General features: G+C 39.8%; 1 protein-coding gene across 2 annotated transcripts in view; it reads left to right on the forward strand.

Annotated features, from left to right (window-relative positions):
• The window catches only part of LOC131988344 (apoptosis-stimulating of p53 protein 1-like), a 61,129-nt gene that overhangs the window by 18,847 nt on the left and 25,291 nt on the right, over nt 1–16,991 (forward strand). For both annotated transcript variants that reach the window (XM_059353463.1, XM_059353464.1), the window contains exons 3-4: nt 2,565–2,672; nt 6,079–6,140. In XM_059353463.1, coding sequence (XP_059209446.1) covers nt 2,565–2,672; nt 6,079–6,140 — 170 coding nt within the window. The remainder of the gene's footprint in view (nt 1–2,564; nt 2,673–6,078; nt 6,141–16,991) is intronic.

The following is a 16,991-nucleotide window of genomic DNA, read 5'->3' on the forward strand; positions in this document are numbered from 1 at the left end:
TGATGATGATAATGATTGTTTTTGTGCTGTTTTCAAAGTAGCCAGTCCTGCACACAAATATAATTCATCACCATTACTAATATAATTACTATTGACACCCTCTAACAGTCTTTTTGAGCATTACAGTATTTACATGATTGTAATCTGGAATTATATGACAGGATAATCCCAGCGTGACTCTGGCCTAGATCGTTTGCTTTGAAGCTGATTATAAACAAAGTCAGACCTATATCACGTCTCCACCTCGTGAAACATCAATACAGCATTAAGTGCGTCCTGTATACAGCATGCCATTGTAAACGTGAATAGACCAGTCCATCACATGCAGACACTGAGAGCTACTGTGTCTATTAAAGTGTGTCCTACATTCATTCAATCATAGCTGCTGAAGTTACAGTGTGTTTGTGTAGCACTGTGGTGTGAATGAGCGGTCAGACAGGCTATAAATGGCTACTCCACTGTTTCTTAAAGGATGACGCTGTGAGGCAGCACAAAATAAATGGTGGTATAAATTGTGTTGCTGTCTGACCAGAGGCCATGCCTCAAGGCCACAACTGGTGTGTATGTGTGTGTGTGTGTGGGCGCTGAGCTATTGTCTACATGTGTGTTTATTGTTAGCTATGGATTGATGTGTTTTGCAGTGAGAATATTGCCAGAGGGTTTTTTTTAAAAACATAAGAATAAAATGGCTTTCGAGATTTTCTACTTCAACCATATAAATGTGCAAACATTTTAAGATATTATTTATCATTTTGAGCTACAGATAGAGAATATTAAAAATTCAAGACAGATTTTCAACCATTTGAGAAAGATGAAGAGTCTCCGGTCTAGTTTAGATGGGTCGATGAACCCTTTGTTTACATTTGGGTCATGGATTAACCTTTTAAGAATAATTAATAGTTTTAAGATTTGCAGTGTTGAAGACAATTTGGGCTTTTAAGCAGATTCACCAAAGTCACACAAAAACACAAACAAACTAACCGATTGAGGCTGCGGAAGACTAAAAACTGTTCTAAAAGGTGAAATACCAATAAAAACATGTTTTTGTCCAAAGAGTCTGGTGCCATTTCAATACACGTTTCTCACCCAGAAGGCAGCTCAGGTCCTTGTTCAGGCACTGGTCATCTCACGCCTGGACTACTGCAACTCCCTCATGGCAGGTCTGCCTGCCAAAGCCATCCGACCTCTACAACTCATCCAGAATGCAGCTGCTCGATTGGTCTTCAATCTTCCCAAATTTTCACACACAACACCCCTCCTCCGCTCCCTGCACTGGCTACCTGTGGCTGCGCGGATACGCTTCAAGACTCTAGCTCTGGCGTACTCTGCTGCTAACGGTTCAGGTCCTACTTACATCCAGGACCTTGTCAAACTCTACACCCCTGCCCGTCCTCTACGCTCTGCGTCAGCCAAACAGCTGGCGACTCCCACCCTGCGTGGGTCAATTCGCCTCAAAAGCACTTCCAGACTTTTCTCTGTCTTGGCTCCCAAATGGTGGAACGAGCTCCCCACCGACATCAGGACCTCAGACAGCCTGTACATCTTCCGCCGCAGGCTGAAGACCTATCTCTTCCAACAATACCTGGTTAAGTCATGGTCACCTAACAGATACATATATTAAAAAAAAAAAAAAAAAAAAAAGTTCTTATTCTTTTCTCTTCTTTTCTTCTTTAACATATAGCACTCCTTAGCAATGACAGTTAGCTCTTAAAGTTATTGACTTACTCGATTCCTATGGTCTATGTCTAGTACCATCAGGTTGAATGCACTTATTGTAAGTCGCTTTGGACAAAAGCGTCTGCTAAATGACATGTAATGTAATGTAATGTAACATAAATCACAGCTTCAGTTCCTCCTGCATAAAGTAAAACAGGGCTGTCTGAGAGCAAGGTGAAGTGGTGAAAATATTCTAAATATAGCTTACACTTAAACTGATTTTCATTTTATTCTTTCAATATTTGAACCAATTTGAACCACCTTTTTAAAGGCTACTGCACTGGTTAACAGCAGTACTTTCCATGTTGGTACTCCTGCCTGCTTCTCCAAACTGGAGGCGTGCAGAATTCCATCCACTGAACCTCATATTACCCCCCGTCAAACAAAACCAAACTATCCCTTTTAAAGCTGCTGTTTAAGATGCTTACACTGAGTGAAACATTCAAACCAAAGACTCCATGTTTTTTACGGGTGCATCGTTCCCTCACATGGAAAGATCCTGTTTTTTGTGCATCATTTTACAAGCATCTTCACAAAATTCAGCGTATATGTGGAACACTGGGAACTACACTGTTGATTGGATTGAGTTAGTAAAAACAGAAACAGAGGAGAATCATAGAAATATAAAATCAAAGCCTTTAAAAAGAGGTCAAAATAAAGATTGTTTTAGATTTTTTCATTTTAGCCTGCATGAGATGGTAGAAATATGTCCTATTTACTGCTGTTAAACAGGACAGCTATTTCAGTAATAATAACAGATCTAATTGATGAATCATCTCTTCGTGGCTTATCTGGATAAATCACAACGTTGTTGTTGATGTTTTCCCATGTTTTCTGTCTCTCCTCAGAGCGCGTTCTCCCACAGGAGGTGTTATTGTTGGATCTCCTCCAGCAGTGGGGATCCAGGAGGCCGGAGGTCAGCTTCTACCTCAGACACTGCCCCTCCTGGACACAAGGTACAGCAAAACAAACACATATTCACGTCCAATCTACAAAAAAAAATCAAATATATGAGAATAATAGCAAGAACAACCTTCAAATGGGTTATCTGTTTCCAGTATTGAGAGTCACACATAGAAATCACACAAACACTGGTAGCCAGTGGTGTGTGTGAGGTTTAGAGGTGAGGTCAGGGGCTCGGTCACTAATTAGCCAGATAAGATGATTAGTGTTACATAACATGAGCAGAGTAAACATGAAGGGGAGGGGGGACAGAGATGAGGACGGACAAATATTTTGGTCTGCTGCAGAAATATCACATGATATTCTGACAACACAGCAGTTTAAATCACTCTCCCCTTTAGAGAACTTACATTTAATTAACTATATATATATATATATATATATTAATTATATTATATATATATTAATTATATTAATTAACTATATATATATATATATATATATATATATATAGTTAATTAAATGTAAGTTCTCTAAAGGGGAGAGTGATTTAAACTGCTGTGTTGTCAGAATATCATGTGATATTTCTGCATATATATATATATATATATATATATATACCACTTCGTAATTGATTCAGAATCATTAATTTATGCAAAACAAAAAAAGCAGTGATGAATGGTTTTCTGTTCTCTGTTAAACTTGTTCAGCAGAAAAAGAATGAATGAACAGTTGTGTAATGTTAGTACATGCTGGTGCCTAAAGCATAATACAACAGCAGGCTGCTGCTGTAATAGTGTCCCTGTGCTGTAGCACTGGTGTGTTTTTGTCTGCTCCCTGCAGGGACAGAACAACCTCACCACCTGCTGGTGCTTTCCTATTTCCCCTCCATTCATTAAACACATAATTACCATTCATTAGAATCTCATCATTGTCATATGCTTATGAACTGTGTTTTCTGAATAATAAGTTAATCCTAACACTGTTTTAGCCAGATTTTTTTTGGCTGAGTCGTAGAAACCATTAAGGTTTTCCCATGTGTGTGTGTTTTGACTGTTTATTATAATATCTGAGCTTTAGTATCTGTGTCTAAACCTTTATTGAAAACATTTATGCTGCACCAGTTTTCATTCTTATCCAACATCCTGTCGACAATTAACATGTTTCAGCAATAGTTTCTATTCCTGTCCCTTTCCACCAAGTCACAGTTTGTGTGCCAGCAAATCTGTAATAGGTTTAGGAGCAGCATGGTGAGATCTAGGGTAAGATAAAAAGAGCAGCAGTTCATCTGACTGCTGCTGTGAAGCGAAAAGACAGCTTTTCCTCTGGCCCCTCTGTTTCCAGCACCAGACTGCCATACAGATGTGTTTTTATTATAAAAGATTGTCATCCAACACACACAATGGTCAATGACCAGCTGATGCCAAAACTGTCCCTGCAGTCTGCTGCCAACTTGTGTTTGGCTCTTCACCTATTATCATAAAACAACTTCTTAAACCAGCCAATTGCTCCCAAAGGACCTGAGCAACACATCCCTAATGTACTACCTTCTCCCAGGCTAATTTAACACAATCTGCCCTCTGTGGCTTATTGAAGGTGCCTGTGGTGAGATTGCACCTCCCACACGAGGACGCTACCTTCCTCTTAGAAGCACAAACTGCTCTCCTCCCAGATAATCAGCCCTATGATGGAGAGTGAAACGTATTGTGATGGAACAGAGGTAATTAATCAGTCATTAGTAAATCCAAGCAAAGCAGCAACATCCGGGCCTGAGAAGTGAAGCCAGTGCCTTAAAACTGCATTCTTTCTAAAGGCCAGCAGGGGGCGACTCATCTGGTTGCAAAAAGAAATCAGTTAAGATTTTATCAGTTTAGATTTTATAGTTTTTGGAAAAATGACCCTACTTCTCTCTTGAGTTATTATCTCAGTAATCATTTTTCTAATTTTTTTTATGATGTCAATCACTTATTTTCAGTCTTATTCAATACAGCAAGATGTTCATTTTGTAAATTATGGTTCCAATTAAGAGGAAAATAGACAATAAATAAGGGTGCTACCATGGAGCATTTACATTTATTCACCTTAAAATCTGACCTGTTCACCAGGGGCAATACCAGGATTTTTTTTATTCTATGAGTGATAAATACAGCATTGAAAAATTGGCTTAGAAAACATTGGGCACAATTTTAGACTCTTGTGCAGTGTTCTGTGCCCTAACAAAGGTGGCACTACATGAAATGTGGCATTGCACTCAGTAGACATGCCCCTGCCTTTCAGTTTATGAAGGTTAACAGGAACATTTTGGACAGTTGTATTAGAAGACACTCCTTTTTGACACTCCAATTTGCTAACCAAGCTCGCTATTTGGCTTAAGTTTAAGATAATAATTTAGCTCCAACTTCTTATTCAAATATGGGCTCTTAAAACTCCAGAGGGTGACGGTAAATACCAAGATTGCTACAGCCAAAATACCAAACTTGAGGCTTGCAAACCACTGGCTGACGTCACCGTGACTACATCAACTTCTTTTCTACAGTCGATAATCTAGGCCCCCTGTTTACATAAATAATGATTATAATGATGATAATAATGATTATTAACATGCTACTTTTGCTGATCTAAAGTGTGCTAGCCTCTCTGTTCTACAGTAATAAAATAACTGCTCAATTGAATGCAAATACTGCTGTAAGTTCTCTGTTGATGTAAGATACGAATTCATCAGCTCAACTGAATGTTAAGCACTGCATTGACTGCTCTATTGACTGGGGGTGAAACTGGGAGCTGGCTGGGATTAGCCCAGATTGAGCCTGTCTGGTTTTAGTAGAATTAAAAGGAATGATGCTATTTATAGATTATACACAAAGATAAAGGTGGAGCCAGGTGTCGATAGAAAGAGGAACATTCCCCTTTTTTTATCTCATAGTTTAATGTGTTTTATATTTATCCAATAGAAATATATTTAGAGTTTTTAGTGTTGGAAGCAAATGGCCATGTATATATTTATAGCCTGCGCAGAGTCAGTCTTATTGCAACACTTTGTCCTCTGTGGTTCAGTGCACTTATAGAAGGCAAGTTGCCAACAACATCCTCTGCATCCTTAGCAGGAATAAGGAGGGCTGAATGTAAATAAGGACGATGCTAACAAGGACACATAAACACAATAACACGTTAACAGCAGCAAACATTGTTGAATACTGAGACAGGAACATGACTGATATGAAAAATATTATAATATATTCATATAATGTAAAAAAAAAAATGTAAGAGGTGTATTATTCACAATACATAAACATTTTGATGGAAAAAGTTAGTCTGTCATTTATATGCAGTGCGATGGAAAGTGAATTAATGCTGATGTTGCCTGTTCATTTATCTTTGACGTAATTTACACACAGTTGAATGGTTAATACAGGCCAAAGCTCAGATAAGATTTTCCTTTCATTTTTAATTTATATGCAGGAAGTCTGCAGCCTTTGGAGCAGAGCTGGACCACAGAAGCAACAGAGAGTGCTAATGACAGGGTAGGTGGAGACGCACACACACACACACACACACACACACACACAGAGACTGGAGCTAGACTTGGCTGGGCTGAGGGTGCAGGACAGGCCGTGTTATGCATCTTTCATTAGCTCAATGTCAACATCCAGGATCTATTGTGCAATGTGTATAAATATAAAGATATCTACACTACAACACATAATGATGGTGTTCAATGCTAGTGATTAATAAAAATTCTGTCCAGTCTGCTACCGAACGATTTTATGTATTCATGAAGTCCCCATATTCAAAAAAGATAGATTTCCATATCTTTTTTGATTATGAAGCAAGTTGAAATTCTTTATAAATATTGTGAAAGTATCAAAAAGCTCAATCCATGGAGAAATGGAATCATTCCCAGGCTGCAATGATGGTGCAGAGATGCAGGGAGGGCAGTTCCGGAAGACCCGAAAATGCTCAACAATCAGATCAGACTTCGCTTTTTCTGGAGGGGGACTTAAAGAAACACATGCTAAAACAGTGCGTTTCAGACAGAAGGTGAATTTAGTTATTTACAGACAGACACAAAATAATATGTTTTTGCCACAGTAAAACACATAGGCTAAACATGTTCTAATAGAAACCCAAAATACCAGTGTGAACCTGAGAATTAGCATAACATTTCCCGTTTAAACTTGGCTCGTTTAATGTAAGTAATACAAATCAAACATAACAAATAATTGAATGCGTGTCTGAGTAAATCACATATTTACAGTACAATGTACTGCACGTCATGTGGGTATGTATTTGTCTGTGTGTAGTCTAGTGGATTAGCCCACGGATTAGTGACAGTGGTGATTATAGTTTTCTACCAGTAAGAACCATGTGAACACACACACACACACACACACACGCACGCACACACACACACACACACACACACACACACACACACACACGATATATTCACAGACAGAGAGAAAAGAGATAAACTAGGAATTAGCCTTTTGTCGCTAGCCTGACTAATAACCGTTAGCTAACCTTGTTTTGTTATGCTAGCTTGCTTTATCTTGTTATCTTCCCTCCAAAATAATGAGTCACAGAGCAAGAAGAGCATCTGACCTCATTCTCCCAGCTTTTTATTCATCACTAACAGCTATTTTCAACCTTGCTTGTTGTTGTATTTAACCCCAGACTAGACTGCTTTGTACAAGTTGGCTGGGCCTCGGTTAGCCAGTCACTGACCATGTTTGCGTGCGTGTATCTGTGTTGGTCAGTCTGCTGGTTAGTCAGCCACTGTGTATGTGTGGGTCAGTCAGTGAAGGTAGGATTAGCTTGGTCCCATGACATAACCAGGCTAAGAGGATTGTTAGCTAGCCACACAGCTCCTCCTCCCTCTCCTCTTCCTCTCACCTCTTGCACTCCTTCGCAGTCGTCTTGAGGTATCTGTGTTTCTTCGTCCTCTACCTTTTGGTTTAAAGCAAAAACAAAGATTTTGAGACAAGAAAGGAGCGTGGGGGTGAGTTCTGGAAATGTATTTCATTTCTGTGGGTGCATTCATATGTGTGTGTGTGTGTGTGTGTGTGTGCTCAACAAAGTGTGCGTGTTTGCTTTACACTTTCTACCCACCTTACACTCTTTTGCCTTCTTCTCACATCAGCTTGTCATACATAATAGAACAGTTGAAACGCTGGAAATAGGAGTGAATGTAGAGGTGACTTTGAAATGTGTTTTCCTTTGTTAAAGTGTGCTTTACTTTCTTTTCCTTTTAAGTTTTTGAAAGAAGTTCTCTGACTTTGTTCACGATCCAAACTACACACACACACATTGGAAGAGTTTGTCTATGTGTCAGGGCGGGACTGCTGGCAATGTGTTTCTATGTGTGTGTCAGTGTCACACAATCAGAGCCCAGTGTGTGTTTAGGTCAGTGTGGTTTAAAGTGGACGCTATGTGCAGGCAAGGTGTGGCTACTTTTGGCACTTTGTGTTTGGACTTGACTGTTATTTTGTCTATGTGAGTGTGTGTTTTTTAGGGATGTGGATGCATGACTCCAAGTCAGGGTGTGACTCTTGGCTCCATATGATCATATCCAAAATCTCTCTCTCTCTCTCTCTCTCTCACACACACACACACACACACACACACACACACACACACACACATACACACACACACACACACACACACACACACACAAAGCAAAGCAGATGCTGTTTCCTCCCACAGAGTGATGTAAACATGACAGTGCTGACAGTTATGTGTTAGAGAGAGAATAAGATTGTTTTAGTGTACAGCAGTTTTGTTATTCATCATTCTCCATACTAATGTCATTACTCACTGCAGCATAATGTCTTTTTAATATGACTTTAATGACTCTCCTGTCTTTAAACTGGAAACCAGACTATGTTGATGTCATTGTTTTTACTCAGAAAAGAAGTCACAGCCAAACCCAAAGCTGGTATCCACTATTTAGGTTCAGAGTGAAATATATTGACAGATTTCTACACAGGTGTTCATGGGCCCTATTCTTAATTCTTAAGATTTCATCTCTACACCATCTTTAGGTTTAATTAAATGTCAGTATGGTCATACTATGGAGCACAAAAAGACAATTATGTACTTTGAAGAGCAGTTTTCTGTTTGCAATCACACAACAAGAAGTGACGAAAGCAGGCCGTCAGTTAATGAGTAAAAATCATGTAGTTTTTCATGCATTCGTCACATATATACTCAGTAAACTTACTCTTTACACAGCTGAACAGTTTCCACCCTTGTCTGTTTTGGGCCATCTTCTTCAGCTGTTGCCAAAGATGAGTCTTTTCTTCTTAAACTTCTGTTCTGTGCTTCACTTCCGCTTTTTCATCGGTACTTGTATTGTTTCTTGTTTGGTGCGTTCCCACAGGTTGCTGTTGTTTATTGTGTTTGGCCAGTAGATCCCCAGACAGTGATTAGTGAATGAGTGTATGATGTATGATGTTAGGGGTGGTCTTCCAGGTTTCTGATCGATGTGGTACGTAAAAAAATCAGGTTGTTTTTCATGCATTTGTTGCATATATGTTTAGTAAAGTTTAGACTTAACTGTCAGTCCATCTGTCTGTGTTTTCTTTATTTTATTTTCATTAAGAGCTGTAGTTTGTGTTGTCTGTACCTGTACAAAGCTTTTTTCAAATTTGGCAGTTGCTTGTTCTGGAATGGCTGTGTTCAACCAATCAACATACATGGTTCCTCTTCAGCTGGCAGAGTACCTCCTCTGAAAACATGAACCAAAAGAGTTCTTCAAAACACGTTTCTGATAACTACAATCGTTCCTTGTTTCTTGTTTCTTAAACTAAGCTCTTGGATCTATGAAAAAGATCTGCCAGTCCAAAAAGGCCTACTGCAAGCATGGTGGCATTAGCATTTTGCTAACGTCCAAAGCAGGGGTCTCAAACTCAAATCACCTGGGGGCCGCTGGAGGCAGTATCAAAATGACCAAAAAAAGACACAAAATGACTAAAAAAAGAAACAAAATTACCAAAAAAAGACACAAAATTACCAAAAAAAGTAATTAAAGGGACCTTCCACACACAACACGGTAAAGTGCCATTCATATAAACCCCACATTAAACTGTCATATCAAGCTGGGGGCTGCAAAATATCGCCACGAGGGCCACAATTGGCCCGTAGGCCGCGAGTTTGAGACCCCTGATCCAAAGGAAACTCTCACAGAGCTGTTAGTTTAGGTTATGATTCTATCTGCTAATTGGTGGCATGCAGTTTTTTGATAACTGGAAATGTTTATTGTAATATTATGGAAGAATTTTACATAACACCTTCTGGCTACCGCTGATGTTCTGGAAAAACTGAAGAGGAGCTGTGTTTGTCTCTGGTGTGTGTGGGCTGGCTCAGTCACACAGCAGTCCTATCCCAACACTCCCTCCTTCCCCTCCCCAAGACAGCGCCGTACAGACCTCGCCCCTGACCTCACAACGAGCACAGGGACTGTCACACATTTTGAGTTAGCACACACATGCACGCACACACTCAAGTCAAGTCTGTTGATCCAAGTGTGTGTAACTCTACCCATCCAGCTGTGTGTGAATGAACTGCTGAGGGATTTATTAAGAAGTCAGGTGTGTCTTTGTGTATGTGTGTGTTTGTGTGCTCTTGACAAAACACACATGTCAGGGTGTATGTTGATGTAGATTAAGATGAATATTTTCACTGGATGTCGTCACTAGAAAGGCCTCGGTAGGTTATGTGATAGTCTGGGTTCAGGGACGTCGGCAGACTTGAATCACTAGATGTAACCAAAGTTCACTTTGCTTAATCTGTGATAATGGTTTGACAGCTATAAATAACATGTATATTATTCATAAATCCAGGACATTTACAGGCATGCTTGAGTTGTAGGAAAGTTCCAATCTCTGAACCCGTTGGCTATTGATCTAATAATGACTTAGCCACTGGGGGTAATTGCGGATATTTATGGAGTTTTGGTGTAGCCAGGACATCCAGGCCAAGACTTCTTCTTCTGTGTACATTTTTACGGTATTACCATCATACTCATTGATTCACACATGTTTTTGTTGGTGTTCTAGGCCCAGACGACATTTAGATTTATCTTCACATAGAGGCAAATAATTGAACCTAAATTGTCGTCAGGCAAGAGCTGATGGTTTGTGAGATTTCATTTCAGCCAACACATTCCAGGATGTGATTGGTCAGTATTTGGTCTACAAATGAAGTACAAGCCAGAACAGACAGAACCAGAAAACAGGAAGCCTAGGCTAAAAAATATTGCCCTTATAGCCTACAGATTCTCCATTCATATGCAGATATTTTTCAGATGCGAAAAGTCCCTGTTTGGGTGAAAGTGGCCAGCAGGTCGTCTGTTTTTGTTCTGAAATTGAGCTAAGAGTCTTCCCTGCTTTGCCCAAGGACACTGCAGGGGAACACGTTGATGGACAAGCTGTCGTTGGTGCGGTTCAAACATGTGACCTTTCAGTTACAAGATGATCTCTGTAACCAGCAGACCACCCTGCTGTGTGAACATTAGTTACCTGAGCGGTTCTGATAACAGACTCTTCCTCTTCGGTTCGGCCCGGCCTGCAGGAATGTCTGAGGGCTGTTATTGTAGCTCAGGAGGAATATTTTTACTGGGTGCGTACAGCAGATGGGAAGGGGATGGGTTTCATTACTGGAGGGACGTATGATCAGAACAACATGTCTGTGTGTGTGTGTGTGTGTGTGTGTGTGTGTGTGTGTGTGTGTGCTTGGTATATATGTGCATAACTCTGAGAACATACACACTGTTGGGAAACGTAATACTCACTCACTGAGAAGGTCAAATATCCCCATGTGCTTCAGATTATAATATCAACGTATGTGAAACGGCCACAAAGAGCAGTGAACAGCTGCAACATGAGATGGTTGTGGTGGCTATTTAAATGATTACCTGTAAGCACATGACTTTTTTCAGGTCTGTTGAACAACAACAAATGTGTTAAAAAAGACTTTACAATCTGCTGAAACCAATATAGAACACAAATTAATTAAAAGCACTAAATAGGACTTTTTAGACCAAAATTCACTTTTTCCTGTATATTGTTCATCCTAAGCAAGTTCTCACACTAAGTCTCTACATGCTAAATATATGGCATCAGTCCCACCAAGATACAAAACACAGTGAAGAGACCTTTCTGTGTCCCTTGTTTTGTTCATGCCACACTGAGAATTTGCAACAAAAAAGCCTTTCAGCAATTCCACCAGTGTTATCAGCCTCAGGTGCCATAAAAGTAGCCCAGTTATTAGGTTTACATTGGAGAGGACTCTCTTTGTCCTTTGTGTTTATAAACATATTCAGGGTTTTTTTTTAAAGTCTGATTTGGGATATGATGATATTTTGCACACATGCACATTAGTCACAACTATGCCTGCGTCCAGACAACAAATGTATGGCCATTATTAGATGCCCCATGGTTCTTGGAAGGAATTTGGCTCCTCAGAGCCTCCCTGATCTGGGGCTGAATATAACTGTGGCTCTCAAATTACAGGTAAACAGTGCACTAAAATGTGTTTCTGAGATGAGAAACAGGCAAGACAATATCAGAATCTTGATCTGAGGTTGTGATAATTTAGGCTACTTGGTCAGTCGTTCTTGATTAAATGTCATAGGCTAGCCTGGAAATCAGACAAATCTGCTGAGCTCATGTTTTATTTGCCCTGGTAAACATTTTTATTATCACAAGGCGCCCAGACTCATTCTTATCTGCCAGATAAAATAAAAAGAAGTACAATTTGGGCATTATACTGTCCATATAATGCACGTCCAGATTTTGTACCGTAAGATTAATTATAGGCTTACATCCTGTTGTTAAGAGATGAAAAGTTATAAGTAACTTTGGATAAATAGGAATTCTGACTGTAACACACCCATGCGTTTGAATTGTGAATATGAAATGTGCAAAGTCATGCCTCATCAAATTGAATGTGATTGTTTTTCCCATAAAAGAGCTTCCAAATTTCCCAAGATCCCTTCGAAGGCTGGGGTTTTATTAGTTTTAATGAATTTTAATATACTTTGCTGGTGTGAATGCTTATAAGAGTCTTATTCTGAAGGGAACTTGAAAACTTGAATAGTTCAAACATATTCGCGACAAGCTTTAAAACTGCTATATATCGATGAAAAATGTAATCTAGTTCCAACACAATTTCAAAATTTAATTTGTTTTATTTAATTCTAAAACATAATAAATCACTTTTAATAGTCCATTGTTTGCAACTAACACACACAAAAGCCCACTCACACCCACAGATGCCTGGACCCAGAACAGCAGCTCTGGCAAAAATTCCAGTCTGCTTTCATTACTGGATGTGTGTGTGTGTTGGTTTGTGTGTGTGTGTGTGTGTGTGTGTGTGTGTGTGTGTGTGTGTGTGTGTGTGTGTGTGTGTTTTTCTGAGTTAGACAGATGTGTGTCTGTTTCACAGACTGAAAGAAAAAATGTGTGACGCAGCAGTTAAGTCACATGTCACTGTGTGTGTGTGTGTGTGTGTGTGTGTGTGTGTGTGTGTGTATGTTGCAGAAAGCGAGACAGAGAAAAAGAGGAGGACAATATGACGCAGCAGAAGTCAGCTGTTATTCAAGTGTGTGCTCAAATACATGTCTTACCCACGTGTGTGTGTGTGTGTGTTTGTGTGTAGCTGGACACGGGGAACCAAAGCCCAAGAGATCGCCGTGCACGCTGCCACGGCCGTTAATCTATCGCCATCATCATCTTCCTCATAATAACACACATCTGGAGCAGGAGGCAGAGGTTGATTGAGAGCAGCTAGTGCCCCATCATCAGGCTGTGGTGCAGTGATTTCCCTTCTGAGAGAAAGTGGGAGAAAGAAAGAGGGAGGTGTGAGTGGGGAGAGAGAGAGAGAGAAGGGGATGTCGCTGCAGCAAAAAGCCAGCTGCAGATGGAGGACAAGGACCGAAAGAAAGAGAGATGAATGAATGCAGATATAGAAAGAGATGGGGATTAAGAAGGATGGAGTAGGTGTGAAAGAAAGAGGGGTGGAGGTGACACAGAGACAGTGATATGATGAAAGGATGGAGGAGACAGAAGGATGGGGTGACTTTCCCTCTGTTTTTGCACAGCTTTATCCATTTACATGTTTGTTTGCTGTAGTAACTGAATGCAGTGTCACATTTTATACGTCATATGAGAACACACCAATGCTGGAGAGAGTTTGCATGACAGAGAGAGACAGAGAGAGAGGTGGGGGGGTGGAGGGACGGAGCGTGGGCCGAGCGAGAGAGGGAGAGAGAGAGAGAGAGAGGGAGAGAGTGTCGTAAATCACAGCACATCACCGGGTGGACGAGAGGGAAAGTTGTGATAAGGATCGCTCTTGTTCCCCCCCTCCCTCCAAGCCTTTCTCTGTCAAAGCCTCTGGCAACGTTTTCCTCCAAAGGTCTGCTGTTTCTCTTCTGAGAGGCTGTGAGGATGGAGTGGAATGAGGTGGATCTGGTGCAGGAATTTACTGTTGAAGGACAATGCAGCAAAATTAAAGTCCGCTCCTGCAGGATCACATGGGACAGCCTGCAGGTAAATACAGCACAGCGGGGAGATGATAGAAACTGCATGTTAATGTCAGCCGGGGCGCTCACAGCAGCGACGTCTGCACCATGTCGTGCGGTGTGTTAACAGTGAGCGGCAGGATGCATGACACGGTGTTAAGTGTCAGGGTAATTGTTAACTTTTCTGTAGCTGAAGGATGCATGTCATCATTAGAGCGATTAAGAAGACATAGCAGTTTCCCTCAGAATAACTTATCACAAATATCACACTTCTGACCACACTGTTTTGACTGACAAGTGAGCTTTAGTCCACAGCAATGACAATATTTCAGATTAAGGCTTGTAATCAAGCACCTCTTTGTGTTTTTAGGGGTGTTTACAATGTGAATAGTGTTGCATATTGTATCTACGTATTTTAAAATGTTAAAAGCTTTCGGGTTTTAGCTTGATGATGAAGCTTTTTCATGCTACCTGTAAAAAGTAGTTTTAAAAAAGCTCCAAGAATATCTGTTTACTTACCTTGCTCATACATTTTATGCAATTGTATGGAAATAAAAGGGCCATAAATATTTAAAGAAAGCAACTGAATACGTAGATGTGAAATGTAGTCATTTAATGACACAGTTCACCCACAAAATCAATAATACATATTTTTTCTTTTACATGTAGTGCTATTTATTAATCAATATTGTTTTGGTGTGAGTTGCTGAGTGTTGGAGTTATCCGCCACAGAGATGTCTGCCTTTCTGGAAAGAAATATTGTTGTTGAGTTTTTCAAATGTATTTTTTGGGCACTTGAGCGTGACAAAAGTGCCATCTAGTCCCATAGTATTCAAGAGAAGGCAGGAATCTCTTCAGATCACATAAATTCACCAAGATGATGTTCAAAGTAGTACATCTCAATGTTATCCTCTTAAAATTTCAGCAGTTAATGGTTAATTTTCATATTTAGCCATCCCTATCTTCTAAAAAGCAAGTAAACTGAACTGCATTCAAGGGGAATTTTAAGGGGAACTTACTTTCTCCAAGATTATGGTTGCTGTTTGGGTTAACGTTGTGAAATTAAACAAAACTACTTGGTTAGGTTTAGGAAAAGATCATGGTTTGGTTTCAAATAAGTATGTTTGTTAGGTTACTTCAGTTAGTGTACATTAGGTAAGTTTCAGTATGTATTTACAGTAATTGGGGTGCAGTAGATCACAAAAGTCACGGTTGTATTGTATCACAGTTTTAAGTCTTGGGTCAGATACATTTTTGGATCAGCAGGTAAAGGGGGGTGGAGGTTACAAGGTTTATCTGTGAAATAATCATTAGGATAATGATAGGGTCCCTACAATATAATTACATTTTGTGTATAAAAATGTTAAATAGTGTAAAAACAACAAATACTATAAATTGTATTTTATTAACTGTTACAAGAAATAGCCAAAAAATGCATATTTCTACTGTGACTTTACATTGCAGAGACTACCAATTAAGGTATAAACCCACTACAATGTGTCTTAATCCATGGTTCCGTTACACCACTAATATGCAATGTATGTATACGTAAGTTAAAATAAGTCAGTGTTGACTTCTTGTATCACATGGGACATGAAAAGCAATCCCCTGGTGACAGTTCAATGTTTCTCTCAAAATGTAATTGAGAACGCAGTTTAGTCGAATGGGAACACAATTGCTGACTAAGCGGCTTATAAGAACTATTGTGGCCTTTATTTGCTTCCATACAAATACATTCACAAATCATCAGTGAATAAAAGAAATTAGATGTATGATGATAGATGTTCAAGGAAAAGTTCACGTAGCTCTGTCTATCTATGAACCACTGCATCAACTGCATCACTGATAACGGTGATGTTTGAATACTGGCACTGCCTGCTCTCCTTTAAGGTGAAACCAGAGTGCATTAGCAGGAGATCCGTTTGTATCTGCAGAGTCTTCATAACGCACATGAAAATTGAGAACGTGCAGAATCACACAGGTCAGCAGGAAGATAATGACATGTGGCACCACTGACTGGAAAACCTGTATAATGTGCATAATGTCATAGTCTAAAACATGATGTAGTCTGCATTATGTTAGAATACTGTGTCTGCATTATGTTTTTAAGAATGAGATAAGTCAGCTGGAAGGGAGGGGTGCTGTCTCAAGCACAGCGTGGCTATCAGTGTAATTAATCACTGATAGTGATATTTAGCATAATGTTGCCAGAGTTGGAGCTTCACTCCCCAAGTTGCTAAATGGCCGATGGGTTTAATTTCTTTCACTGATTTCATATCTAAGAATTGCCATAACCCTCTGGGCTCGGTTCAGGGTAATGGAGTTTTTCATCAGCTCCTCCCTGAGTCATGGCAGTAAAGACTCCGCTGAGATATGTGAAGACTTTTTTCAACATTTAACAAAATTGACTGAAGCCTCCAACCGCTTTGGGACCATTTCTCTCTCGTCACTGGCAGAAATTGAGTTTTGAAAGAAATCCATGTGATGTTGTTCGAGCCCTTAAACCTTGAGGTCTAGACCCCTTAAATCTCAATAACTACAGGCCTCTATAAATATCTCCAGCTTCCATTTTCAGCTGATGTTTCAGAGCAATGCTCAGTACCACCAGCTGAAGTAAGTAACCAAATTTATCAAGATTTTGATGATATTTTACAAGTCAACCCCCCCAAAACATTAGGACAGTTTCACCTTTTGTACAAATACAACGAACTGAAAGTGAGTAATTTGGTGGAACTGTAACATTATTTCTAAATCTGGTTTTCAAGCAAAATACAGCCGGCGTCAAGAAATGTGACATTTGCATTTTGGAACATAGAACAGCAAACTAAACAAACAACTGATCCCATTC

The sequence above is a fragment of the Centropristis striata genome, chromosome 16 (genome assembly GCF_030273125.1).
Source record: "Centropristis striata isolate RG_2023a ecotype Rhode Island chromosome 16, C.striata_1.0, whole genome shotgun sequence".
NCBI classification, from domain to species: domain Eukaryota; kingdom Metazoa; phylum Chordata; class Actinopteri; order Perciformes; family Serranidae; genus Centropristis; species Centropristis striata.